This window comes from Macaca thibetana, chromosome 4 (genome assembly GCF_024542745.1).
Source record: "Macaca thibetana thibetana isolate TM-01 chromosome 4, ASM2454274v1, whole genome shotgun sequence".
In the NCBI taxonomy this organism is placed as follows: domain Eukaryota; kingdom Metazoa; phylum Chordata; class Mammalia; order Primates; family Cercopithecidae; genus Macaca; species Macaca thibetana.
The window spans coordinates 54,519,664-54,546,543 of record NC_065581.1 but is presented as its reverse complement, the minus strand read 5'-3'; the positions used below and the strand labels follow the sequence as shown (position 1 = coordinate 54,546,543).

Sequence of the window (26,880 nt, the reverse complement as noted above, 5' to 3'; positions counted from 1 at the left end):
TTACTCTTCCATATATATGTTCTGACAAAGCAAGTGGAAGGAAGATCACTTGACCCTCAGAAGGCAGACCAAAAAGACCCTTCCAGATCGGAACAGAAAAGGACTATGGAATGGCAAGAAGAAAACAGGCAAAAAGTGTAAAATATACTCATCAAAAGAGATGCATGTATAAAGTTTATCCCAACTTTTTCAGCATTTGAAATGAAAACCATATCTTCATGTTTAAACAATGCTCGCTGAAATTTGCAGAATGGAAAGGTGATTAGAAAACATCACAGAAGCCTGATTCCTCTTCACCCCCACTTTAAAGGTAATTATTATCTGGAATTAAAACGTGTGTAGAAGGCGATTTTTTTTTTCTACATTAACTATTCTTCCTAACAAAAGGGAAGGTAAAAGTTAAGGCAGAGAGGAGGCTCACAATGGGAAAGCGGATGTACTTGCAAAGCAAGAATGCAAGCTTTGGGCTCAACACTGTCCAGCCAGCACAACCTAAGGTACAGTGAGCATACAGGTGTGCTCCCTTTGCTGGATGTCTCCTGTGATATTTTAACCATGACAGTGACAACGAAACTCTCCTACTGTAACGTATGAAGTCCAGTCACTGGGGTAGTTTGCTCAGGAAAGTGCTAAATTTGGGCCCAAATTCAGCAGCAAGAAAAGAGAGAACAATGGCTTAACTATGGCAAGTCTGAAGTCCACATGGGTAAAAACTTGCTTCCGCCACACTTCTGATGTGCGTGTATACAGTTATTACAAACAAACAAAAAAGGTTAATTGTTCGTAACTAAGTAGGAGGACTTTTAACCACACTAGAGTTACACTTGCCAGAACGAGCTCTTTTCAGGGCATAATCAGAAGTACCACGATTTGATGCTATCGTGGTACTTCTGCATTTCAGCAGGCTTCGAGATTGGTTTCAGATTTTATGAAACAAATCCATAACTATAGACCAAACATGGATCAGCATCTGGTGGTTAGACAGAGGACAACTAACCCAATCATGCACTCGAAGTCCAGCCTCTAGAAGAGGATGAGACAATGTCCCCACTGGTAGGCAGTCCACTCAGTCTGCAGTGCTGTCCTGGTGCTAGTGATGATTATACTAAAACTGTCTTACCTTTAAGTTCTTGTTAACTCAAGTTGACGAAATAATTAGTGAAGGCATGCAGTCTCTGGATATGATTTTTCTATCTGCAGTTTTATTTGCCCCATAAGAGAAATAGATTCATGATCTCTTTGGCACCTTATGCTAATACTGACAAGTGTTTCCTTAACTTCAGCCATCTCTATTCCACCTTCACAATTTTTGCCATCCTGGTGTAGCCCCTGCATTCTTTATCATTTGCCTCATTCTTTTAAACTGACTTTTAAAATTTGGATGAGATTTTTAAAGGAAGAAAACTGTTTTAAATCACTAACATGAATTCAAAGCTATTATCACTACTAGATATAAAAGATAAATGTAGCAAATACAATATAGTGTTATCAAATTTTACAGATGCAATCCAAAAGGAACAAAATTGAAACTAAAAGGATAACTTTCTCACCATGACTCAAAATTTAAAATTGCTGTTTTGCAGCACCAGTTAAAATCATCTCTAGCAGTGCTAGTAGTATACGCCTTACAATTTGGGGAAAACTGAACTAAATGGATAATGATATAGTACTGTGATGTAAGTCAAATTACAGTATAGACTATAAAATTCAAATTACTAACCCTTGAGGCAGGAATCATGAAGCATTAAGAAAGTCTGCCCTAGATTCTTGAAGAGCAAGATCCTACTATGCGATAATACCACTTCTCACACAATCAGAGGTCATTTTCCTCAAGCAGCCAGCGATAATACCACTTCTCACACAAAGAGGTAATACCACTTCTCACACAATCAGAGGTCATTTTCCTCAAGCAGCTAATAATCAGTGAGCAGAGAAAGCAGATATAAGGTCCAAGCATTGAAGCATATGCATTTCACCACAGAAAACTGCTGCAGAACTTAATTCTAAGTCTGTATACTTTTTGTAGACAAAATGTTACCAGCAAATTCAGATATCTAGTTCATATACTCCAATCATCCTTTACTCTATGTTCAGGGGAAACACCTACTTTTTTTCTTCTCATATATATTTTAGACATTTGCCTGCTTTAAAAAAAAATCCACCAAGTTAAGACATGAGAAGTGTGTCGCTTTCCTCGACTCTCACTGGGCACATACAGGGAGCAGGGTTTTATCCCACTCCACAAAACAAGGCCCAGCGGCATCAGAAGGGGCCTGCCCAAAGTCGACCGCGTGCTGACAGCAGAGCCAGGGCTCCGAGCCAGGGTCCTCTCTGCTGAGCACATCTAGTCATTCTGGGGAAGAGACCATATGCACTGTGCTCATCCCAAAGCTCTCTACTTGTCCCTCAGAAAAAAAAAAAAAATCCTTGCAGTTTAGATAATCCATAAGCACTGCCCTCTTTTTCCCTAAACTCATGCTTCTCTTTTCCAACACAGCACACAATTCCCTTGACTTTGCTCCTGAAATGTCAGAAAACAAAGCCACAAAAGTCAGTGTTTGAAGGTCTTGGCAGTTCTTCTTGGCCCAGAAAATGAGCCTGTAAAAACTTCTCTCTTCATTTACAAACCTCTTTAAAGAGAAACGCAAAACCTGAGTTTTCTCCTCACTTGAGCAAGGAAACATCCGGAAAGGTTAGTTTTGCTTTTAGAATCAAAGCAAATTTGAGCTAAAGTCAGCTCTAGCATCTTACCCTTTAACCAGGAATGACCGGAAGATCTCCCACCTTCCATGGGAGGGTGCAGGGGTGCCTGAAGGGAGTGAATGTGGGCTCCTAACCACAGGAAGCTGCTGAAGGAAAGTTAGCAGCAAGCCTGCAGGTGGTGATGTCTAAGATCCTTCTTGGTGTGGCTGGGGACCAGCAGGGTTGGCATTCCCTGGGAGCTTCTTAGCAATGCAGAATCTTCAGACCCACTCTGGACCTACTGCATCAGAATCTTCATTTTAACAAGAGTCTCAGATAATTCCTTGCACATTGAAGTATGACAAGCACTAATCCAATGGACTTTCTCCTCCCTGGTCAAAGCAATGCAAAATCAAGAACTAAGGAAGGTCCTATCATGACTGTGGCCAGCCCTGGTTATAACCCTGCTACAAACCACTGAGGCTGGGCAGGGACCCAAAGGAACAGCCTCTGATCCGAAAGTGGGCACTGTCAGGTGGGGCAACAGAAGACCAGAGACCCACACAGGCCTCCAGGCACCAGTCACAAACCCTCACAAATGTCTGCACCTGTACAAAGTCAGGTTCTTACACTAACTCTCCAGCTGCAGGCTTTGTGACTTTTATTTGCCTACTCACTTGCCTAGGGTATTCAGATTGATATGATTTTATCTGTCCAAAAAATGACAGGAAGCATACTGAGATCTGACAGACCAAGAAATGGCCTAAGACCCCTATACCTGTTGGTTACAGTAAATAGTGACCTTGTTCTTCTGCTTTGTCATCTGCACAGACTCATTCTTTCTTTTGTTTGTTTGTTTGATACAGAGTCTTGCTCTGTTGCCCAGGCTGGAGTGCAATGGCACGATCTTGGCTCACTACAACCTCCACCTCCCAAGTTCAAGCGATTCTCCTGCCCCAACCTCCTGAGTAGCTGTGATTACAGGCGCGTGCCACCAAGCCTGGCTAACTTTTGTATTTTTAGTAGAGTCGGGGTTTCACCACGTTGGTCAGGCTGGTCTCGAACTCCTGACCTCGTGATCCCCCCGCCTTGGCCTCCCAAAGTGCTGGGTTACAGGCATGAACCACTGCACCCAGCCCAGGTTCATTCTTTCTTTTAACAACCTCCGGGAAAGCCCCGAACCTTCCATGCTGTCTTCCCCTCTACCCCCACATCCACCACACACATCATGCTACTGAGCCAGAGCCAGGCCCTGCCAAGAAGGGAAGGGAACAGTTAACTCCCTCTCAGCATTTCTAAGAGAGCTGGGTAAGAAGGTGAATGTTCTGCAGGATCCTTCACAAAACTCGAACACTTGCAGAAGGAAAGGTTGAAACTGAGGGAAAAAATAAAATTTAAAAAAGCAGTGTAGGTGTCTCAAGGAGCAGAAACATTTTTGTGTTCTGATACTGCCTTCAGTGAAAGACTAGTTTCTTTTATCAACGTGCTGGAAGGTAAAAGCGGACACACGGGAAGATGCATGGAGCCTTACTTTCTAGTTACAAGTGTTTGAAAGAGCTAATGTGGGAACTGGTAAAACTGGCGGCTGACCAGTTCTGACTTTCCACTGAGCATCCCATTAGAGTTAATTACGGGACCGGGAACTTTTGAGCTGTATGGTTTCCTTCCCCTCAAAGAGTGAGAGCCAAAACTTTTCGTCTTTCTTAAGTATTTCTGTTTATCTCTAATCCCCATTTCAAAATTGCTATGTATTTCTTCAGATTTTGTGATTTCTGTGACCATTTTACAAAGTCACTGCTTCCTTGCAGAGTTAATAGCTAGTCATTGTTTATAACTTAGATAACTGCTAAGACAAGAGAATCATTTCAATCACATATACTTCGGGTAAATATTATACAGGCTAGTTTCTGAGGCAATTCTGGCCTGGCCAGACCCCACATGCCCACCCCACCACATACTCCAGCGTAAGCGAAGCTGCTCATCAACACCTTCTGAGCTGAGGGGCAGGGCCATGCTTTGTACTGGTTGCCATCCACCTCCCAGGGCAGCCAACCTTCAGGGTGGCTGGTAACCTGACCTGTACTCTATGTCTTCCAGTTGGCATAAAAAGATAAGTTGGGTCAACCATTCTTCACTGAGAAATCCTTCACTGGCAAACAAATGCTACAGCAGGGGCAAAAGCCAAACTGTACGTAAAAAGAAATCACAAAAAAGAGGCCACCACAAGCCAGTTACAACAGACCAGGTCATTGAGGAGGGAAGTACAGAGAACCCACAAACAGACGCAGACACACTGGAAAAGAGAGGCCATGAAACCCTCAAGATAGTGTCAAATGCAAGCTTGGTGCCACTGCTTTTGGTATATGTTAATTCCCTCCACCCTCTGCTTCCGTACAATCAAATCCACTTTACCTAGGTAGATCTGGGTTCCCTGCAACCAAATAAGCCATCTAAAACAAGACACTCTCCCAAAAAAAAGTTTTGTTTTGTTTTACTTTTTCTAGTACCTTCAAAGTAAGAAATAATTTTCATGCAAAATAAAAGTATGTCACGATCACATGGCTAAGCCAGAAGACAGTTTCTAATTTATGGAATGTAATAGATAACAGCAATTTAAAACCTATTAGAAGTTGGCAGAAAGGAGGAATCATTTTTTCTTCACCATATTTCCGACCAAGTACTGACTGCTGTATTATAACAATGACCCACAAAAGAATACTATGTCTGGGACCTGGGGTTTTTGTCAAAAATATCAGACAGAAATATACAGACCTAAAGATAATCGATTCAGAAGAAACCTACAGATTTTTGTAGGAAAGCAAAAGCAAAACACAAAATAAATCAGGGATGTAATAGGAGATAAATAAAGGAATTACCTTTTCAATAAATAATTCAGACCATATTTGAGACTATCGTGAGGAAATTATACCAGGGTCCTTACAAGAACTGAATTCCATCAGTAGATAGGACCACTGGGAGCTGCTACTTTAATTTAATAAATCAAATATGCTATAACAAGGAGCAATACCAGCCCATGTGGGAAGCCCTCTAAGCGGTATAAAACTCAGGGTTAAACCAAGGTACCCATTTAAAAATGAAAGGCATTTGAGTATCCCATTGGGGTATCTATTAGGATGCTCTATTCAAATGTTCAATAAAAATGAATCAATAGTGGGATCTGAAAATAAAAATCAACTCACAAATATACCACACAAATTGAAGTGGGCAAAACCACCAGCAGCCTAATTAGAAACAAATGAAGACAGAAGATGCCTGAATGCAAGCAGGTCTGTTCACTACAGGGAGAGTATACCAAGCAACGGAGACACAGCCAAGAGGAACCAACCCTTCCGCAGGGCAGGTTTCCCTTGCCACAGCAGCACCCAAGCACTGGACAAGAACCGTGCCACCAGTCCTCAGTATCATGTTCAGCAAAATAAGTGGACAAGGTTAAATGATTTCCCAGCCCACTCTCTAACTCTAGGAATCAGATTGAACTTATTTGGAGAAAGCTGTCTCCAAAACTTGTGTTATGAAATTTTTTTTTTTGGAAAATGCCTATAAGTTAACTGATCTATTCAAAAATGGCATTAATTTCACCCCAAGAATCATACAGTTTTCCCATGACTATCAGGGAAAGCACCTCCAATAATATTTATCTAGCTGTATTTACTAAAAACACTCCCAGCATCTGAAGAGATAAATGGCCAACCCAAGTGGAATCTTTCTTACCATTTCGAGACACGTCTAGTTCCACCAGCTGCATGAAGTTTGCTATTTCTGGAGGGAGCCGCTGAATTTCATTATCACTAAGTCCAAGCTTTCGTAATTTGACTAGCTGGAAAAATTGCTGAAAGACAAAAGAGTTTAACATAGATTTCACATGTGTTTGTATCATAAACTTTTGGGCTACTATGAAATGTAAAACAATGTTTTTTAAAAACTAATGAAGATTGTAGCAACATCAATTTCCTAACTTTGATGGCTGTACTGTAGTTGTAAAGATGCTACCACTGGGAAAAACTAAGTATAAGGAACCTCTCAGTACTATTTTTGAACTTCCTATCAATCTACAATTATTTCAAAATAAAAGGTTTTTAAAAATCAATGAGCAACTTAATGAGAAGAGCAGTCACTCCTTTAAGCTATCCAGTAGACATAAACATTGACTTATGAAAACTGACATTAAATCTGCAATGCTAAATAGACATGTAAAAACAGACAAGTAAAAATGCATTTTAAAAATATTTTTAAATATTTAAATGTTAAAATATCTTTAAATATTTAAATGTTAAAATATTTTTAAAATATTTTAAAAGACATTTTTTAAAGAAATTACTATATATCAGAAAGTATAATAAATATCCCACAAATGTGTGCAGGCAAAAAATATATATTTGACCAATCTAAAAGGTCTGCACTGGATACTTCCATCAACCATGGCAGACTGAGTATGTGTTCTTTCCCCACACTTTTTAAAAACTGTATTAAAATGACACTAAAGGAATTCACATGAACATAAATATAATGTGAAATAAGCCCATGAAGACAAAAAATGAAAGAGTACAAAAAGCAAACTAGATATGCAACAAAATCCTTTAAGCTAGAAAACAGAGGGATGAATGGTAACCAACCAACAAATCGAAACAAAGCTGGAATTTAAGCCTGTGGGGTGAGTAGCCAATAAGAAACTAGGTCCATGTACCTCTGAGGAAAGAAGAACTGATTGAAAATTTATATAAAGAACAATTAAACTGCCATATTCTCTTCTCTACCCTGCAGAGCCAGGCAGGAGCCTGGAAATTTCCTCTCCAGAAGAGGTAAGTCCAAACACAGCTAAGCACAGCTGAAGGGAGGGGTAACGTAACCCTGCTAAAAACAGGGGACTGAGTCAAAGCCTGGCCAGTAAGATCCCGCCCTCTCTTCTCCCCGCAGCCCAGCTCCTGGGCATGAGCACAGACTTGCAGACACCAATCTTCCTATAGAGAAGCTTCAGGTTATATGCCTCACCAACACACGGAGCTTCCAAACAGGCCCACCTCCCCTGATCTCCACTGCCACATGCAAGAAAGAGAATGTGCACACATACACACACACACACACACACACACACACACACACACACACACACACACACACACACCACATCTCAGAGGAAACAAACATGATGCAGGGAGCAGAAAAAAACTTCCTCAACCAAAATATAATTAATATCCTCAGAGAAATCACAGATGAAGCAACACAACACCATGAAAAGCATAATTAGAAGAACTAGAAACAAGCTTTCAGAAAGTGAAAAATACTGTAGCATTGATAAAAGAATCCCATAAAAGAGGTGAAAAATAAAGTGAGTAGAGTCCGCAGAAGGTGGAATAAAAAGATGAAAAGATGGGAAAATAGAAGAAAAAAAGAGAAGAAAATGAATGGACCAGTTCACAAGGTACTACAAAGTAATTCATAGTTCAAAGAGAGAAATACAGGGAACTGCAGGACATGCTTTTTCTGGTTTGAGAGGACCCACCATGTAACCAATAAAACGAATGAATAAAAAAGTACATACCAAGGAATACTCCAGAAATTAGATTCTAAAAGCTTCCAGAGACAGGAAATAAAAGAAAAAGAACATAACGAAGAATTGGGCATCAGAATGGCACTGGACTCAAAAGGAACCTTGAAAGTAAGTGGGCAATGAAGCAATGCCTTCAAAATTCCTAAAAAATCATTATTCCCAACCTAAAATTGTATACCCAGCCAAACTATCAATTAAGTATGATTACAGAATAAAAACGTTTCAGTCACACATGGTATCAAAAAGTTTAGTTTCCTTGTACCTTTCTCAGGACTCCATCAAAATATGTAAATAAACTTAAAAGAAAAACAACCTGAGATCCAGGAAACAGAGAATCAACAAAACAAAGAAAGGCAAAGGAAATTCCCAGGATAAAATCATGAAGGGAATTCCAAGATGTAGCTTGAACATCAGGCCCCAAGAGCAAACCATCTACACTGGAGCAAAATATGGCAGCTCCCAGAGGGAAGTTTTGAAAAAATAAATAAAAACACACCTGAGGAATTATCTGATATGTTTGGAAGCATCAAAGGAGATTTACAACTCTTTCAGAATGTTTGGTGATAAATCAGAAATAGGCATAGAGAGAACAAAGCAAGCAAAAGGAAAGAGGGTTATTAATTCCAGGGAAAATATAAAGTGAAAGAACATATAATCATAATATAAAATCTGATTATGAACAATACTTACAGTCATAACATTATAATATCTATATTGGTAAAACCAAAATTTATGTTATGTCAATATTGAGAATGGGAAAGAAACTATAAGAACTAAAGCCTCATCTTCCATAAAAAGAAATCCATAAATAACTCAAAGAGGAAAAAAAATCAAGCCGCAAAAGTACGTCATTTAGCAACGTGGAGGCAAATATTCGCAGAAATAGTCAAAAGCCAGAAACTGGAGTGGGGAAGGAGGCAAGAGGTTGCTGTTTTTCATTGTCACACTAAACAGCTTATTAGATTTTTTAAACTATTTGCATACATTACTCTGCTAAAAATGGAAATTGAATTTACAAATGAAGAAGTCTCTACTGAGATTCCAGGATACTCCAAATGTTAATTTTGTAGGATGCTAACATTTAATAGTCTTCATCTTTCTTTTTTGGGTGGGTAAAAAAGATTGCATATTTATATAATCATACAATTGCCTCTTGGAAAGCAATTGAGCAATACATAAAAGAAAAAAATCTTTTCAAGTCCACTGAAATACTTCTGGGCATCTGTCCTCATAACTGAAAATAATGCACAAATACATCTTTGCACTATTATGTGTAAACATAAAAAACTAGAAAACATACATTTCAAAGAAGAAAAATGATTGCATATTATTAAATAATTCAATATTATGCAACAATAAAAATAAATATTATAAAGACCACAGAACTTGAAAAAGATTTACCATGCAAATATAACTAAAAAAGAAAACAAAATTGCAGATACACTACATTTAAAAAGCATATGTGCATGTGGACTGACAGGAAGAGAACAAAGAAGAAAAAAGCAGTTATGTTAGGTGACAAGGATAATGCATGAATGACTTTTTAATTTAAAAACCATATTTTTTAAAAAAATAAAATGAACTATAAATCTCAGCAAATGAATGCTACCAATTAGCTATACAAGATAATGAGGAAAGTGCTCAACTAAAGGACTAATCCTTTGGATTTCTTTACTCATGCAGTTGAGATTTAATTTCTTAAGGAAAGATATTAAAACGTCTTTATACTGCCTGTACTAAAGCATCAGCCAGCACAAAAGCCATTCAATAGAGTCACATATTTGAATAATTGAGCTTATGCCAATTGTTCAGAGTCTGACAGTTTCATAATACATCAATGTGTTTACTCAAGCATGAAAAGCTCACTTTGTTTTCCAGGAAAGGCATAATAGCAAAACTACAAAACCCATCACCATTTCCATACATTCTGGGACCATTCAGAAATAAGACAAGAAATCAAGACAATAAGGTACTTAGATGTACAGTGAATAATAAGTTCACTTTACATCTGTGGAAACGATAACCTACCAATCTTCACATCCAATAGAAGTCATAATAGCACGCAAATTTAAGGTTTGGTTCTGCATGTTACCAGCATCCTCCACTACAGCCTGTCACAAATACTACTTTATTCAACTTGGGAAGTACCTGCCAGATGTAAAAACAACCCTATCTGACATGATCCCAAATGAAACCAGTAGTTCCTTAATCCTTTTATCCTGATGTGATCTTAATATGGTATCCAAAGATCAACACAAGCCAGCGAAACTGTATTAAATTCCCAAATATTCAACTTCCTCAGAGAGTCAGGAAAAATAACTCACTAAGCTATCAACCCTTCTGCCTTGCCTTTGAGATCAGCCAGAGCACATGAAAAACAATTCCTGTAGCCGTCTTGGCAGGACGCCTCAGTGCAGTGCAACCATGTGACAGAACACACAGAGACCGTTCTTCAACTCTACCATGTTTGATTATAGCTCACTAACCCACTTAGAGCACATTCTGTACAATTATATGCAAAGGAACCCAAAATGCCTCGGGTTGTTATGCTACACCCATCTTCTTATAGCCACCATTGCTTTCAGTAGATACAGCCTTTAATTTGGATAAATGTTCTCCCATTCTCCATTTCTGACAAGATTCTTTTCCTTCTTTTTTGGTAGAGTGTTAGTACCTCCCTTCTGCTTTTTAGAAAGGGACAATGAAAATCTCAGTCCTAGAAGAGCTGTGCCCCCTTTTATTATCATTTGGCCAAGGATCAGTCAATTGTCCCCCAGCTGCCCAAACTTCTCCTCCGTAATATAGAGAAAACATAAACCATTGTTATAGATTCACATGGAGAACAACTAGTGTAAAGAATGCTATTAATTCTTGAAAAACTGTGGGACTCCGAACTATAATGACACAAAATTTACGCACAGATTTCCTTCCTGGAGACATTCTAATCTATCACATAAATCTTGACCCCTTTTCATCTTACATAACTCTCATCCCATCCCCACTCCTGTCCCCATCAACCTAGACTGCCTTTTTGGTCAACCACCTGTATGTGGTTGTAAACCAACGGTTCTAATCTCAAGGTAAAATGCACAATATGCATCATTTGTGTCATCTGACATTGTTTTTTTCTGTGAGACTTGCAAAAAGTGACTGTGACTTTGTTACCCAGAAATTATACTACTAGGTATAGATCTTTTAAAAAAAACTCTCACATATATTTTTCCAGAATACATATACAAAATGTGCTTGAAAAAATTATTTATAATACCCCAAAACTGTAAAAACCCAAACACCCATAAATAGTAGATCTGATAGAGGTATTATACATTATTACAATGAAATTCTACACAGCAATGAAAATGAAAGCTTACTGTTAGTCATGATATAGATGAATCTTGGAGATAATGTTCAGTGAATAAAGCCAGGCACACAAGAATGTGTATTATATTATTTCATTTATATGCTGAATAAATCACCTGAACTAATTTTACAGATGCATACAGAGGTAATAAAACCCAAAAAGATAAGCAAAGAGTGATTCTTATAAAATCAGGTTAGTGGATACCTCTAGATATAAGAGGGAGGATTATGATCAGGAAAAGCATTCAATGGAAGCAGAATACATAATTTGATACAAGTTTTTGGAGTCATGGTAATGTTCAGTTTCTTAACCTGAATAGCAGTGACAGATGTTCACTTTATAATTTGCTGTAAGCTATAAATTTATGCTTAAAGTTCTTTTCTATAAATGTGTTTTATTTCACAATAAAAAAACTTTTTAAAGTTTTAGACTACTTACTAATCAGGAAGGAAAATACCAATTAGCACCAAGGACGCCCAATTACTTAATTCATCAAAGTTAACAATATTAAAGAGCAATGGCATTAGATCTAGAGGAGGAGGAGGGAGAAGTGACCATTATAACCAAAACAACAATGATAATGATAATAATACAGCAGTTAACCTCTACTGAGGGATACTCTATGTTTGGCAGTAAGCTAAACACTTCACATGGATTACACTCTTTAATCATCTCAAGGTTGCCACAATGCTGACACCGACACATGTAAGTTAGCTTTCACTGCATTAACAAACCATCCCAAACTTGGTGGCTCAAAACTACATGGATTTTTTTTATGTCTCACGTTTCTGTGAGTTGGTGAGGCAGTTGCGTTGCTGCTCTCATGTGGACTCACGCATCCACATTTGGCTAGTGTCAGAAGGGCTGGAAGATCCACACTGGCCTCACTCCTATGTCTAGCAGTTAGTGCCAGCTGTCAGCTAGAGCTCCTCTGTGCTCCACAAGGCCTCTGTCCCTCCTCCTCCCTTAAGCTAGAGTGGCTTCCTTATATGAAGCTCTCAGAGAGCATTCCAAAAGGGTAATGGCAGAAGCTGAAAGGACTCTTGGGGCCTAAGCTTGAAATTTGCATGATGCTGTCCTTTCTGCCACATTCCATTGGTCAAAGCAAGTCACAAAGTCAGCCCATATTTAAGGGAGCAGAGAAATCATCTTCATTTATAGATGGAAGGAATGGCAAAAATCATATTAAAAAGAGGGAGAGGGTGGGAAAAAATTGGTAGATTAAATGAGGTAGAAACCTCAGATATGCCACAGAACACACATGAAAACTGGGTACATTATGTACAAAATGCTATGATTGATTACAGAGTAATGACTTTTCTAAAGCAAATTAGAAGAGAAAATAATATACTGAATAAACTTTGGCTAAGATTCTATATATATAAAAAGGATATAGACAGAAAAAGTCAAGAAAGATTCACAGAATAGTGAAATAACTACTTTGGTTAAAGCAGAGAATTCAAACAATCATATCTCACACCCAGAATTTGAGTTTGAAAGGGTTTTAGCAAACACTCATAAATATTAAATAAGTGTGAATGACACACTTTTTGTCAGTGTGTTTGGTAGAGGTGTGGAATAGGAATATCCCTGGGTGAATCACTTAACTTCTCTGGTCCTGTTGTTTTCTTGTGAAAAAAATAAGTATTAAATGATAAAGGGCTCTTTGTAGCTCTAAAAATTATAGAATTGCATTTCAAAATACTTTCCATGTGCCAAAAGAAAAATGAAAATCCTGTTAGCACACAATATAACATTAAGCATGAAGTTAAAATGCATAAAATTGCAGAAAGTAGATTAGCGGTTGCCTAGGAAATGGAAAATGACTGCTAATGGATATGGGGTTTCTTTTGGGTGATGAAAATATTCTAAAATTGATCGCGGTCATTTTAGAATATTTGCACAACTATTTAGAATATATTTAGAATAGTTGCACAACACAGTTGCACAACTGTGACTTTATTAAAAACCAGTGAATTGCACACTTGGGGTGAATCGTATGGTATGTGCATTATATCTTAATAAAGATGTCAAAAAATGCACAGGATTGGTAGACATGAATGAAGAAGGACTTCCTATTAGTAAGAAAAGACTGGGCTGGGGATACACAGATACTTTTTATTTATTTATTTATTTATTTATTTATTTATTTATTTATTTTGAGACAGAGTCTCGCTCTGTTGCCCAGGCTGGAATGCAGTGGCACAATCTCGGCTCACTCACTGCAAGCTCCGCCTCCCGGGTTCACGCCATTCTCCTGCCTCAGCCTCCTGAGTAGCTGGGACTACAGGTGCCAGCCACCACGCCTGGCTAACTTTTTGTATTTTTGGTAGAGATGGGGTTTCACCATGTTAGCCAGGATGGTCTCAATCTCCTGACCTTGTGATCCGCCTGCCTCGGCCTCCCAAAGTGCTGGGATTACAGGCACAGATACTTTTATTTAACTGAATCCCTATAACCAAGTGAGGTATAGTTTTGTTTTGTTTTGTTTTGTTTTCTATCTCTAGTTAACAGATAAGGAAACTGAAGTCCAGTAACTTTACTGGCTTCCCTGATACTGCACACCAGTTAATAATATTCTTTAGGAAAAATTCCCAAACAGAGCCATGCTGGAGGATCACACAGTAGAAATCCTTAGATAACTACCTGGTAAACAAAAAACACTGGTGTGAAACTACATTCTAATCAGCTAACCAAAACTAAGTCATGCTGGAGGTGGAGGTGGGAGGGTAAGCTAGGAAAGAAATAACTACTAAAATTACCAATGCTGTCAGATTCCATCTTGATTGACAAGTTGCGAGCAGAAGAAAAGAGCATGCTAATGAAACCTACATGTGAGAGCACATAAGTGGGGTTGCTGCCAATCCAATCCAGACGGAGAGGGTAGACATGCAAGAAATCTAGACAGATAAGAATGAATCAACCTCTAGAGGATCAGGGGCACAGAGACAAAACAAACATCCAGATAAAGCCTTGGGCAAGGGAAGGCTGAAAGAAACAGGGAAAGCAGAAGACAAAATTTGATACAAGTTTATAATATGATACAGCAAAAGGGCATACAAAGAAAAAAGGCTCAGCTAGGTCTAGTTTCTGAAGGCAAAGGGGGAGGTATCACAGAGCAGCAGGACAGTCCTGGAGAAACTCAAAAAGATGACACTGTTCAACTGGGAATTAGAATTTTATTAATGCTAAACAATTTTCACAGACACAGAATGGAATTCAGGAGAATCACAAATACTTAAGAATTTGAAATACTGATTCAAAAAATAGAAAGTTTATATTCATGTACTAATAGGCCAGGTGATAGACAATAAATATGAAATAAGATAAAGGGTTTAATCTCTAAATAAAACTAACCATTTCTTCTATAATCTGAAGAGATATTTTTCCCTGCCCATCTATTTGCCCAGAAGACAAATACATGAAAGAGATCACAGGGGGAAAAAAAGCCTGTCCTGCTCTAAAATAAAATTTTTAATAAGTTCATGTTTCAGAGGCACAAGTACCCTTTTCTTTATGCAACAAAGAAAAGAGTGCTGACTCCTTTCCTTGCATGACCAAATTTCAGAGAAGCAAATTAGTTTCCACTGAGTGTTAGTATGTGTGTGCTTGAGCATGTATAATAAAGATGCTTACATTTATTTTGCTCAAAATATTTATTCAAAATCTTTCTCTAATTTTTCTGGCCTCCCCTAATAAATTTATCCCCTCATTTGATGGTATATTTTAATGCTTCCAAGGTGTTTTCACGCATTATTAAGCTGTCACCATTAATGATCCTACACAAAGATATAAATGCCCCAAGGGTGACCCCCATAATTAAAAGAGCTCAAAGGTGAATCACTTTGAAAACCAAGAAACCAGGCATGTTTTCTGTATTGCGCTATGATCAGAAGGGTGGATCAGACTAGTAGTGGCAACTGCAATCACTTGGAGAAAAGAAGCTTTTACTAAAAGTAAAATGGATCAGGGCAGCATTACTTTACTGGTAACTTGACTGAAGGGATGAGCTGTTGACATGGGAGGACCAGACTGATGGCGCAGATGGAGAACTGATGAGAGCTGGACCAAGCAGGGTTGGTACTGCAGAGGGAAAGGTCAACTATGACGAGAGAAAAAAGATATCGAACTGAAACTAACAATAGGGGAATGATTAAACACAGGATGGCAAATGCATACAATGAACTATTATATGGCCATTAAAAATCATGTTTCCGGAGAATATTTAATAATATAATAAACACTGTGTTTAAGGGTTAAGTGAAAAAAGATATGTAAAATTGTATATATGTACAGTATAAGTCCTATTTTATTAAAAAATGTAATAGAAATTTTAGGGGGAAAAACTGTTTTAAAAAGGTAAATCTGCTGAGAAAAAAAGAACTTAGGCCAGATGACGGAGGATCATTCAACTTCTTGGGATTGATATTTTGTACCACAGAAAATCAAAGATTCTACTCATCTAGAAAGAGTTGTTTTTCCTGCACATTTTAACCAAATGTATCAACAAGTAAAACTTGAAAAGAGGGGGATATAATCTATTTACATACAGAAAAGAAAAAGGTTCTTTCAACAAGCAGTCAAACAGATATCCAATAAAGTTTATTAAAGTGTTCTTTATATTTTGACGTGCGATTCTCAATAAGGTTGCATTTTTCACACATTGTACTCAGGAAAGCATTACATGACTCAAATGGAATAAAATTGTGTTTAGTGGGCATTGTGCCATGGATTCACAATTTATCCAAGCTAATAGTAACAACAAGCACTACATACATACTGTGTCTACTATGTGCAAGGTTTGAAAATGAAGGAGATTTCAAATAAGAAGTAGTCCTTATTCCTAAAGGACATCCAGGAAATGACACAGGACAGGTGGATCAATAATTAAAACATAAGGTGGAAAATGAAAATCATAATGAGGCACAAACTGCCATAAATGGATAACAAACGGCTCTTGTCATCATAAACTGTATCTGTTATGCTTCTTCTGAGAAAAAAACAAAACCCAATTAGGCTATTTTATGGTCAGTCACATCATACCAATAGGATCAAAGATTCCTATGAGGCATCAAATAAGAACGGATTGTTCAGAGGAACTGCATTAGGAAGATTCTTTCTGAATTTTCTCAGTAAATACACCAACATTAAAATCAGCACTCGGAGTAGCTTCTGAAGTGACAGGCCGAGCAAAAAAAAAAAAAAAAACTCACATAGGCAACAGTAATAAGTCCTGATCATGGATGACAGAATACTTTAGGATTACCTATTATCCATGACAGAATACCTTAGTTAATGTTTTTAATCTCCTTAAGCAATACGCTGATACCGCCCCTAGCCAAAGTTTGATGTTTCTGGACAGCAAGCAAGAAATGGAAGACTCAGGCATTGACATAGTACTTCAAAAATTAATCTGAGTTGACAGATTACAATCACTCAAGAATGGCCCATAACTTTCTAAGACAACATTTAATGGCACTTTGAGTGCATACAAATTGTAAGTAATGGAGGAAAGAAAAGGACTTTATCTCTTACTCTGAGTAATGCTGAAGATGACCTAACTGTTTTAAACCATTATCAGGAGATCTTGAAGGGTCAGGGAGGGACCTGACTAACCAGTTAATACAACTTAATGCAGCCAAGAATTCATCTCTTAACAAACTGCAAGACGGATTAAGCCCAGCAATGGTAACCATGATATCGCTATATTTATTCTGGAAACTTTGTTTCAAGGAATGCCAAAGCACTTTTCCAAAAGGGGCGGCAGGGTATGGTCAAGCAATAGAATACAGCAAACACTAGGAGAACAAATAACCCAAGCATCAGATGCGTACATACTGAAATCCCACAGGATTCCAAACAATTTAAATATGCAACTTAGCTTTTTGCGTTTACAAAGAAGTCATGTGAACCGGATTGACTGTTTAATGCCATTTGTTCAGGTTGTTAGGCCCTAACCAGATTTCAGGTATTTAGAAACATAATGATCTAATTATAACCACTGTAGAATTTAATAGTGGAAAAGGGCTTAACTTGCCTCCAAACATCTTGTAACATATTCTAAATATACGTAAGCTACAACATATATTGTGGCATTTCCATAATCAAAATTTAAGATTAAAATTGTGTGATTTTATTATGTTGGTGCAAAAGTAATTACGGTTTTTGCCATTATCTTCAATGGCATTATTCAAAAATTATTGAAAATTATTGAATAATTATTGAATAATGCCATGGAATATTGAATAATGCCATTGAAGATAATGGCAAAAACCGTAATTACTTTTGCACCAACATAATAAAATCACACAATTTTAATTGCAATAATGGCATTATTGAATAATGCCACTGAAGATAATGGCAAAACCCGAAGTGTTTACAGCTCCTGTAAGAGGCAGTCTTGTACCTTGAAAATAAATGTTCTCTTATATTTAAACTTCTCACACACACTAAATTCACACAGTTTTCTACTGGTTTACCAAAATAGTTAAGTAAAAAGGCAAGATGGAAAAAACTGAGAGTATATTCCCTAGCAACTCACAAACAGTTATGCAAACACAAAACAGATCTCATGCTGATCACCACATTTTGGCTCCACAAACAGAATTTAAATATTAAATTCTAATATTAATCCAGACGAAGAACCACAGAGACAAGGCCTAACTGCAAAGTTTTTGAATCCCCCTACTGTTTAAGGAACAAGGCAGACCATTAGTATCCAACAAATTCTACTCAGCTCCCATGTCCTGAAGTTACATCCGATGAGATGTTAACGTCTAACAAGTCTGCTTTCTTTGTGACAAGAAAAGGCAAAGCTCCTTCAGAGCCACTTTAAAAACTGCTCCTTTTGACAGACAGTCTTTACATTTTATTTCTACTGTTTACCAACAACCTAGGTAAGCCAACTAACACTCCTGGCCTTTGTCTAATGTAAGAATGTGCAGAAATGTTGGGTAGTGACCCGCAGGCCACCCAATGAGCCATCTCACTACCACAGCATCTAAGGACACAGTTCTTTCATTGCAACTCAGCTCTTAAAATACACTCTGGTGGTGTGCTTGTATTTGCTGACCAGCTGGTTCCTCTGCAGAAACACTATCTAGTGAGTACCTTGTTCAGCACATCACCTCAAGGGTTCTCTGAGTCAGAAACCTCTCTTTGTGACATGCAACCAAAAAGAATATTCAAGAAAAGAGGAATGCAGGAATTCTGTAGGAAACTCCCAATCATAATCCCAAAGTAAAGTGTTAAGAGCAACAGCATTCCTTCACCAGGAAGCAAGCAACATCTCCCAGGTGTTCAGACCAAAGGGCACAATCTGTTCTTGGTAAGCTCCCAGGACAATTTTCTGAGGTAGCTCAGTGTCCCAACAGCTTCTTTGCTACCACTTCCCCAGGTTCCTACTCCTAGCTAAGAGTCCAACTTTTTACCCAGATTTGTATAATAAAAGGAAACAAGATCACCCATGTCATGACTCACTATATCATATCATTAGCACCAACCAGGGAGATACCGTGTCCTGGTACCACGGGCCCCTTTTTCTCTGGAAAGCACTTTCCACAGCCTGATATTCCAGGCCCATGATTCATCAAAGATTTCTTTTAATGAAGAATATCTCATATGCGTGAGTGACAGCAATTTAACATTAAAATGATTTATTACTAGACAGATTTTGAAAGTCCAATTTCAAAAAGTTTACAACATTACTTTTTACAAGAACATCTCCAAAATAACGAGAAATGCCTCTCAAGTGGCAGACATTAGGCCAGGGGCTCTACATACATAATCTCATTGAACCCTAAAAACAACCCTAAGCCAGGCAGTTACTCTGATTTCACAAATGATCCAACTACAGCACAGAGAGATTACATGCCTGGGTCCAGATTACATCGACGTGTCTGCGCCAGCATTCAGACTCATGTTCAAAGTCCCAGCATCTCTACTATGAAGACCAAGGCAAAGAAGGTGCACTGTGGAGCCCAAACTCTATAATCCCAACTCCCCAACAATTTACTGGCTGTTTGTGTGACCTCATACAAGTTACTTAATACAGTGAATACAGGTTTTCAGAATGGTATGTGGCACATGAGAAATGCTTAATATATGTTAGCCTTAATTATTACTATTAAACCCACCACATACCACATCTTCCTATATATCTAAGTCACCAAACTTTTCAAGAGCAAAAATATTAGATCTAATGATAACACCTTGTTGCCCTTGGAGTATACTGGTAGGATGAGGCTAAGTGCTAAACAAGAATCATGCCAACACATTTTAAGACTTCTTTCATTTTCAAAAACAGAGAAGGACCACAAACAAAAAGATATTGTACGCAGAAATCGACAGACCACAGGGACCAAATGTTTAAAGGGTCTCAGGACTAATTAACAAGTCCAGCAACCCAATCTACCAAGTATTCAAGCTACTATCCAAACATGGCATGTACATTTTAAAAAATGTTTTTCATACTAATCATCAAACCAAAGCAACAAGTGAGCTAAAACATACATGAAAGGAATGGAAGGAGTTCAGGGAGGCTCAGCAACTTAGACAGTGCAAAGTCAGTCAACACTGAATGAAGGGTGGACCTAAACTGTGCATAAAAGGAACACAGGGTAAGAGAGGAGGCCTAGATCCTGCCCAGGAGAAACAGTTGTACACATTGGAAAATGGAGACAAGGCTGGCTAGGCCAGCCCCTCCAGCATTAGCCTGCCTGGCTCAGAACCAGATGGGTGCTGCCCTGTGACAGGGCTCCCAGGTCCTAGCCCTGTGAATAACTAATAGCAAAGCTTTGAGCACCCAAGATGGTAAATGAACTCAACTAGACCTCTGTGCTCCTTTCCAGCATCAACAGCCTGTGATTCTCTATTCTATAATTATGAAAAGAAAGGAAAGCAGGTAAGACAAATTACCCATTTTTTTTTTTTTTTTTTTTTTTTTTTGGCCTTTGAACTAAGGGCCTCCAACTCTCCAATGGGTTCTATTCCAAACATCCATTTGTAGGTCAGAGCTAGAAGTTCAGAATGCACTTCCGCATGCATGAGACCATTACAGATTGTGATTAAGTCTTTAAGTAAGCCTGTAAACGTCTGCTCAGTCCCTAATGCAGCATAAACAGGCCTTCTCAAAGCTTTCCAATGGCTATCTACTAGTTATAGAACAAAGCACAAGCTCCTCAGCTCCATATTCAGGGCCCTCATGACCTGCACATAAATAACACCATCAACATTTCTGTAGGTTTTGAGAGCTTATAAAATGCTTGCTCATATCTTACGCTACCAACACAACTGCCCAGCGAGCAATCATTATCACAAATTGAACTTTGAAAGACAAGGCATGGAAGGTATCAGAGCCACACCTTCAACAAACCTCTCTGGCTTCAAGTCTAGTGTCCTTTCTAACTTCTGTCCCACAAATATCCGTGACCTTTCTGACTTCACTTCCCACACCCATAGGCCCATGCACCCCATGTTCTGGCACCAGTGAATCATTCATTATTCATTATGCCGTTCCTGTTCCTAACAACCTTTCCCCAGCCAGCAGCATTTTACTCATTCTCAAATGCCATGACCTCTCTGAGGCCTTTACCCAATTACCTGGGCAAAATTAAGGTGATCCTCCAATGCATTTTGTCTCTGCTCCTTCAAGAGATTAATGAGCCCCCTGTAGTAATAAACCATATTATACACACTAAGGCATCCCTCAGAATACCCGCTACAGTTCTACTCAACAGATATTCAAGGCCAGTTGTCCAGTGAAGTAACATGACACTATTTCAATGGGTTTTTGTTGTTGTTGTTGTTTGGTTTTTGGTTTTTTGTGTGTGTGAAAGTGTCTATTCGGTTTCACTTTAAGCTCCAACTCAGGATATTCAGAATATATATATGCTTTGTAAGCAACTTCATTCCCCACCCTCACAACCTCTAGGCTGGAAAATGGGCAGAGAGAGCAGCTTTTGGGTCAGAACAGAAAGAACCAAATCTGCCACGTTTTAAGAATTACTGAGGCAATTGTTAAGCATATGAATTCTCAGTGCATAATCTCCAGGCACAAGGGTTTGGGAATATGATTGTTTAACAAATGTTCCCAGTTAATTTTTATGATCAAGCCAGGTTTTGGAAACAGTGGGTAAGATCACTGGGTCCTAAGCCTGGATGCACATTAGAATCACTTGGCTTAAATATACCTTATGCAAGTTGGGCCAGGGTTGGGCAGGTGGGTTAAAACATGCATTTACAATAGAGGCATCTATAGTCACCCAGGAAAGGGAAACTAATGGGGGGAGGAAGAGTGTTAAAAAAAAAAAAAAAAAAGTCTCAGCTATTACAATGTTTGTGTTTGTTCAAAGGGCCACAGTATACATGCAGATATATAGTTTATCAGTGGTGTTAAGATTTCATAATCGAAGGGGAGATTACAAAATGTATGTCTAAAGAGGCACGGAGGGGGATCTAATGAAAATAAGGTTGAGGAACTCTGGGTTAAGATGATGAAAAAAGTCAATCACTCTTGACATTTGCATAAAAGAAGATATCCCCCTTTTCCCAAATACTTGTCCTACAGTTGCTCTGAGTTGAGTAAAGATTTGCTAACTGAGAAACAGTTCAAAGATGATATGGACATGAATGCTGGAGCCTGACTGTACATGGGCACCTTCAGAACAGGGCACCTTATCAAATACAAGCTTTTAATATGTTATCAATGGAGAGTAATAGGGGCTCTCTGTTCTCCTTTTGTGGTCTCTCTTGGAGGGTGCAGTGAGACATCCTTTATTATTTCAAGCTGGCTTGGAAAGACTGGGGAGGTTCGTCTATTAACATAAACCAAACTTAGGCTCTGGGTTGTAAGAAGGCATGGCCTTGCCGGGCGCGGTGGCTCAAGCCTGTAATCCCAGCACTTTGGGAGGCCGAGACGGGCGGATCACAAGGTCAGGAGATCGAGACCATCCTGGCTAACACGGTGAAACCCCGTCTCTACTAAAAAATACAAAAAACTAGCCGGGCGAGGTGGCGGGCGCCTGTAGTCCCAGCTACTCTGGAGGCTGAGGCAGGAGAATGGCGTGAACCCGGGAGGCGGAGCTTGCAGTGAGCTGAGATCCGGCCACTGCACTCCAGCCTGGGCGACAGAGCGAGACTCCGTCTCAAAAAAAAAAAAAAAAAAAAAAAAAAAAGAAGGCATGGCCTCTTTAGGGTTAAAATTAAAAATTCAGATCCATTTCAAAAGCAACACCCAGACAGTTGTGATCAGGAGTCCAAAAAAAAAAAAAAGATATGTGGAAGAGACATAAAGATCATGCCTCAGCAAGCCCATGTGTAGGCAGAGTGCTAGCAGGTATAGCTGGAAGCCCTAGCAAAAGGATGCTCTGATCTAGTGTGTTCTTTCTAGACACACTAGAAAGACGGAAGAAAAAATGGTCATCACAGGCCAGCAAGGACAAGAATGAAAACTGTGATCATGCCATTCTTCTGCTTGAAAAATCTTTGAGGACACTCAGCCAGTAAGTGACTCAAATGGGTAAAACAAGCCAACAATAACCAGAGAAGGAAAGTGAAAGAACACAGCAACAGAAAAAGAAGGCAATAAAAAAGCACACACCATAAAAAGACAGCATAAAGAACAATCAAAAGGATATAAAAATTGTACTTTCAGAACCAGAGAGTAGCTTAAAGATTACCTAGTCTGTGGCTCTAAAAGCTGGACCATCACCTGTTCCCCACTTAACGCCTGCAAACCAGTTCTTAACCTGCTGCGTTATCATCAGACTCCTGGGCCTCACCCTCAGAGTTTACTCAGTAGGTCTGCAGTGAGGCAATGCATTGCAGTTTACAAAGTTCTCTGGTGACTCTCATGAGCAGCCAAGTCTGGGAGGCACTACCAACTTTGGAGATGGCCCCTTTCCCTGATTCTACAACTCCAGGAACCCAAAGCACACTTATAATGTTTATAAAATCCCTTATTTCCCATACCAATGACTTCTCTGCCAATTCCCAGTGTTAACTTTCAAAACAGTGGCAGCAGAACATGAGAGGGAGGGGCTGACATGGCACCCAGGCTCTAGCAGGACTGACCACTGCCCACTTTAGCAGGCTCTTACACAATTACATCTTTAAGGCAAGACAGGCAAATTTGATAACTTGGTCACTTTTCAAAGATTTATTCCTTTGCATAGACCTACAAGAACATCCAAAGTGCATACCTCCATCATTACATAGTCAATACCTGGAACCTACTGCCATTATGAAGTATACCTAAAAAACACATGACCAAAATTTCAAAGAAAAATTCAGTTCTCTCTCCCTATGCATGGTTTACCAGAAACACTAAGTAGTGCAGAGGACACTGAAACACACACCGGAACACACCTGGACAGCAAGGCTATGATGAGATATGGAAGAGAAGATTTGCAGGGAACATCAAATGTCCTTTGAATATGTAAAGTCTGTCACATGGTGAAAAAATCAGACTTGCTTGGCATGGCCAAATACCAGAAAACTAAAGAAAGAAAAATGTTCCCCTACACAGTGAGCTAAAAGGTCAGGGTCCTCTGGGGATACAGTGAATTCCCCATTCAAGTACCGGCCAGGTGACCCCTTAGTATGGTTTTATCAAAGGAACTGAAAAACTGGATGGTTGATCTACAAACTACCTTCTTGACCCTAGGATTCTGCAAGTTCAGTTTCCATGCACATTCCCCTCTTCCTACTCAAAATTTACCAAGGTTCCTAGATAACAGCACCTGATATGCATTTTGGCCTATAATTAGCACCAAGTACAGCATTTGCATGAAGCAGAAAAGCAAACTTCAGGTTTTCTGGGATCATAAAACAGCATCCAAAATTCAAGTTAACTGGAAGACAACCTCAGCAATACCATTCTGGACATAGGAACAGGCAAAGATTTCATGACCAAGACACCAAAAGTAATTGTGACAAAAGCAAAAATTGACAAACGGGATCTCATTAAACTAAACAGCCTCTGCACAGCAAAAGAAACTATTAACACAGTAAACAGACAACCTACAGAATGGAGAAAAGTTCTTTAATAAGGGAGTTTACGTACTCCCCTCATGAGTTACAAAGAACTTTTAAATATGCAATTTTGATTCCTATCAATATAGTCCACACTAATAGGAGCTTATTTTCTTTTTAAATTTAAAAAACAAGTCTCACAGACAAGAATAGCAATGTGACTGGTAATGACATGTCTGAGTGAAAGGCTCAGACCAATAGCAACCTACCCAAAACTTACACTCCAGAGTCACAGTGAGGATCAAGGGACCTGGAGAATTTTGAAAACCCTAATAGCTTAAAGTTGGGAGATGTGTCCAAGCATCCAAGCTATTTTTGCGTATTTGTGATGGCTCAGCTGGAAGAGCCATAAGGATGGTATCATATGACAGCATTTGCTCTGATGACACTTTCCAGGACACAGGAGGGCTTGCACCTTAACTGGACTCAGCCTTCCTCACTCATGGGAATATGCCTACATCTCCCAAGAATATACATCAGGGTTAAATGTCTGTAAACAGTCACAGAGACTGAATTCTTTATGTAGCTATTCTTCCCCCACATTATGAAGGAGCATATTCCAACAGGACCAAGAGCGGGAAACAATTGAGTGAGAGAGAATTTAGTTACAGTCAGTGAGATTTCAATTTTTTGCCAGTGACAGATGAGGTGGCCATTTGTCTGGTAATCCTGCGTGAACCACAGTCAAAACGTGAACCAACCACTTCATTGTCCACACATTTATCAGGGCCTGGCCTAAAGCCCAGCAACTATATGAGCACTGGAAAACTGACCCTCCCCAACAACCTTTAGTAAGACATGCTTTCACTGCTTCAAGTCACTTATTTATGAAGACAATGGAAATGCCAGCAACTTTCCTGGCTCTCAAAATGCTAAAGCTATCCTCCTGGGTTAGGCTATAGCAACGTTGATGGAATAAACCTTGTATTACTTCTCCCTGACCTCCTCCCTTCCAAGGGTGTATTTCATTAAAATTTACTTTCTCTGGCTTCATGTGGACCTTTATTTCAGAGTTGCCCATCTGTTTAAACACTAAAGAAGCAAGTATAAACCAAGTTCCTTGGTCTCTCTCTGGCATCTGAGCTTTTGCTATTGCTGTATCCTCCCCAACTCCTCTGCAATTTTCCTCCCTCGATTGCTATGTTCTTCTTGTCAAGGATCTGTACTCCCTTCTAGCCACCAGACACTTTCCACTGGAGGAGCTATTCTTACAGGACCTAGAAATACACGGCTAGGGTAACAACAAAGAGAAACTGTCTCTCAGCACGTGACAAGTACAGTAATTATATTTTCTTTAACAAGTTTTATTTCAAAATCACCACGGACAATGCCTAAATGCTTTTGACTGATCCCATTCAAAAATCAAAAGAACATAACAACCTCACCACACTAAAAAAAAAAAGAGAAACAAACAAAAAGAAAAGGGGAAAAAAAAAAAAACCTAGCATTACTAGCATTAGAAGGCAAAGCATTAACCTTCAGGTCCTTTCCAAAGTCAGTCTCACAATGTTGCATCTGTAAATGGTACAAAGCAGTTGCCGAAAAAAAATTCCCTTAAAGCCATCTTTCATAGTGCAGGAGTTCTAAGAATCTGAGGAAGGCTACCAGAGAACAATAATCTGGGAAGGGGACAAGAGAAAATGTATTAAGAGGAGAAATGCAAGTGATTACTTCTCAGATAATAATCATGATCATCCAATATTCTAAGAGCAAATGAGGATAAAAACAGAGAAGCACTGCCATCATAAATCATGCACGCCTCAGTGTGCAGAGGAGGCCCTCCGTGACAGGCACTCCTGAGTCCCTGAGCCAGGTGACTTAGCCATTAGGCAGAGAAGACACGGTGCTGAGGGCCCATGATACTTTTCAGGGTCTTCAAAAAATGTTTTCATTTCTTTTGAAATCAAAAGAAAAATAAATATAATAATATGTAAAAAGAATATTTGACTAGTGCAGTAATAAAATATAACCTATAAATTTTTTTAATGGAGAAAGGAGACCATAAAGGCAAAGTGCCTATGCTAGGGCCCAGAAAAGTCATACACAGCTCTGTCCTTAGAGAGAAAGCAGATGCTAGCAAGGCAAGTTGCTCAAGATCCAAGGTGGACACATGAGAACCCACAAAGCATTCAAATCATGTAAGCATTAGCACAAATGCTTTTCTGCAATGAGAGCTGAACAATGAACCCTGCATATTACAATAGGCATAAAGGAAAAAAATAATTTTTTGCTTTCA

The 26,880-nt window shown here is 38.9% G+C and overlaps 1 protein-coding gene across 2 annotated transcripts in view; it reads right to left on the bottom strand.

Moving 5' to 3' along the window:
• The window catches only part of LRRC1 (leucine rich repeat containing 1), a 130,046-nt gene that overhangs the window by 77,726 nt on the left and 25,440 nt on the right, over positions 1–26,880 (bottom strand). For both annotated transcript variants that reach the window (XM_050788995.1, XM_050788996.1), the window contains exon 2: positions 6,415–6,532. In XM_050788995.1, coding sequence (XP_050644952.1) covers positions 6,415–6,532 — 118 coding nt within the window. The remainder of the gene's footprint in view (positions 1–6,414; positions 6,533–26,880) is intronic.